We start from the raw sequence: 2,981 nt of genomic DNA on the forward strand, positions 1-2,981 counted from the left end.
GCAACTCGATTTACCATTGTGTTTTGTAGGGTGATGCATGATGACGGAAATGGTGAAAATAAAAATACTTTGCTACAGAATGCTTTTGAGGCTTACCGTGTTGAAACTGACAAAAATTTTAAGTTTGTTGAGTTTTGACAAATTGTGAGGAAGAACCCCAAATGACATCAAATTTGAAGTCTTTTTCTTCTAATTTTTAGTGGGTTGTGTGTTTGAATTTCTAGTGTGATATTTCTGAATTTCTAGTGTTCTTGTGATATTTTGAATTTCTTTTTTTTTTTTTTTTTAATTTCTAGTGTGATGTTTTTTTAATTTATATGTTTTTTAATGGAATTTAAGTTTTTAGAAAAATATTATGTTTGCAATATTTATTTTTTAAATTAATTAAAGAAAATATATATTTAACATGATAAATGTGACAAATATGCCTAACAAAATATAAATTTTAGATAAAATGTGATAAAAATAACGACTACTGTGACAAATTAGGCGCCACATCCAAGTATCATCATTATTCCTGTCCCTTTTGATAATTCTAAAGCCTAAGCCCAGACGATAATGATCCATATATATATATATATATATATATATATATATATATATATATATATATATATATATATATATATATATATATATATAATTAATAAAGTTCGCGATCCAATTTTGACTTTCAGTGACAGCTACCCATATTTGACTAATGTTATAAAAGAGAGAAACCCAAATTACACAGCTAAATCAAATGTAACTCCAAATATTCAATTAAACATCTCCAAACAAACATGGAGTTCTGGATTCATCTAACTCCGGAGCTTCTCGCCATTTCAATAGTAACTTTGGGAATTTTATGGCACCTTATTTCCAGCTCCTCAAATGATGTCCCACCATTGCCACCAGGTCCCCGTGGTTTTCCCATTGTAGGCTACCTTCCATTTCTAAGCCATGACCTACACAAACAGTTCACTGAAATGGCTCAAACTTACGGACCCATCTTCAAGCTTCGGGTGGGAAGTAAGCTTCATATCATGGTCAATACCCTGGACTTAGCCAGGGAAGTGGTTCGTGACCAAGATGAGATCTTTGCTAACCGGAAAGCACCCATCGCCGCCGCTACAAGCACTTACGGAGGCCAGGATATAGTATGGTCAAACAACAATTCTTACTGGCGTAATCTACGTAAGATATTTGTTCATGAGGTCCTAAGCAACAAGAATCTTGATGCATGTAGTTCTTACAGGAGAGACGAGGTTAGAAAAACCATCAAGAATGTTTATGGTAAAATCGGGACAGCCATTGACATCAATGAGATTTCTTTCTCGACGGAAGCCAATGTCCTAACAAGCATGATCTGGGAGAACACATCGGTAAAAGGTGCAAACGATCGGGATCTTGCAGCTGAGTTCCAGATGATTGTTGCGGAGATGGTGGAGCTTATCAGCCAGCATAATCTGTCTGATCTGTTCCCTAGTCTCGCTCGATTTGATCTGCAGGGTATTAATCGGAAAATGAAGAAGTCGCTTAAGAAGTTGGATCGAATTTTCACAAGCATCATTGATGATCGACTCGAATTTAATTCCAAAAAGAAAGAGGATGCCGTTGAGTATGAAGGAAAGAAGGATTTTTTACAGATCTTGTTAGATCTCAAGGAGGAAAAGAAGGAATCATCGTTCAACATCACACAAATCAAGGCACTTCTTGTGGTAAGACACTAAGATGTATTCTTTCAAGACTTGAGTCAAGATGCAGAGACTTATTTCAAGGAGTCAATGGATCATGCATGAATTGTCTTTTACCAAATTAAAAAAAAAAAAAAAGCAATCTTACATTTAATTTAAGTTGAATATATTAATTGTTATTTCAGGATATTATGGTTGCTGGAACCGAAACTACCACCACCCTAATAGAATGGGCAATGGCAGAGATCATGCAAGATGGCAACATAATGAAGAAGGTTCAAGAAGAATTAATACAAGTCGTAGGATTAAACAACATTGTGGAAGAATCTCATCTCTCAAAACTAGAATACCTGGATGCAGTAATTAAAGAAACATTTCGTTTACACCCTGTGGTTCCATTCCTAATCCCACGGATTCCAAGCAAGACTTGCATAGTAGGTGGCTACACCATCCCCAAGGGCTGTATCGTCTTTCTAAATACTTGGGCAATCCATCGGGATTCTAAGTATTGGGATAATCCCTTAAAATTTGATCCTGAGAGGTTCTTGAAGAACAACATGGATTACAAAGGAAACAATGTAAGCTTTATGCCATTTGGATCCGGAAGAAGATTGTGTCCAGGAGTTCCATTGGCAGAGAAAATGTTGATGTATGTCTTGGCTTCGCTCTTGCACTCCTTTGAGTGGAGGTTGCCAAAGGGTGAACAACATGACCTCTCTGAAAATTTTGGCATCACTTTAAAGAAAAGAAAGTCACTCGTCGCTGTTCCATCTCAAAGGTTGTCCAATGTAAATCTTTATATGTAATTAATTAAGTTGCTCTTGTGATTGGTAAATGGTCTTCTTTCCGTACAACCAAGCTAGAGAGGTCTTAATTATTTTACAAACCCATGGATGGATATAGTTTAGGACATCATCATAGATGTTTCATTAGTTTGTTTGTATTATGGAGAACTCAGATATCTAACCACATTTTAGTTTATAGTTAACAAAACTAATCAATTTTTTTTAAACTAATCACTATGTCCGGAATGGCCATTCCAAGCCAAACCAAAACGGGTCAAACCCAATGCTATATGCAGACCTCACACACAAAATTCCGGAATAACCATTCTGGATTTTGAAATTTTGAAGGTCGTTTTACCTGCATTTCAGACAGAGTTTTGATCATGAATTCATCAAACCATGGGAGTTCTACTATTTAAGTTTAGGGTTAATGTCATAAAAACCTTCAAGTTTTCGGGGTTTTGTCGGTTTTGCCCAAAGTTGAATTTTATGTCCGTTTTTATCCAAACATTTTCGAAAA

General features: G+C 35.5%; 1 protein-coding gene across 1 annotated transcript; it reads left to right on the forward strand.

Moving 5' to 3' along the window:
* The first annotated feature begins 726 nt into the window (after positions 1-726).
* On the forward strand, positions 727-2,530 carry LOC111877687 (geraniol 8-hydroxylase). The gene is made up of 2 exons (XM_023874201.3): positions 727-1,700; positions 1,862-2,530. The coding sequence occupies exons 1-2, from the start codon at positions 783-785 to the stop codon at positions 2,480-2,482; spliced, it is 1,539 nt and encodes a 512-aa protein (XP_023729969.1). The 5' UTR covers positions 727-782; the 3' UTR covers positions 2,483-2,530.
* Positions 2,531-2,981: the final 451 nt, after the last annotated feature.

The sequence above is a fragment of the Lactuca sativa genome, chromosome 3 (assembly GCF_002870075.4).
Source record: "Lactuca sativa cultivar Salinas chromosome 3, Lsat_Salinas_v11, whole genome shotgun sequence".
NCBI classification, from domain to species: Eukaryota; Viridiplantae; Streptophyta; class Magnoliopsida; order Asterales; family Asteraceae; genus Lactuca; species Lactuca sativa.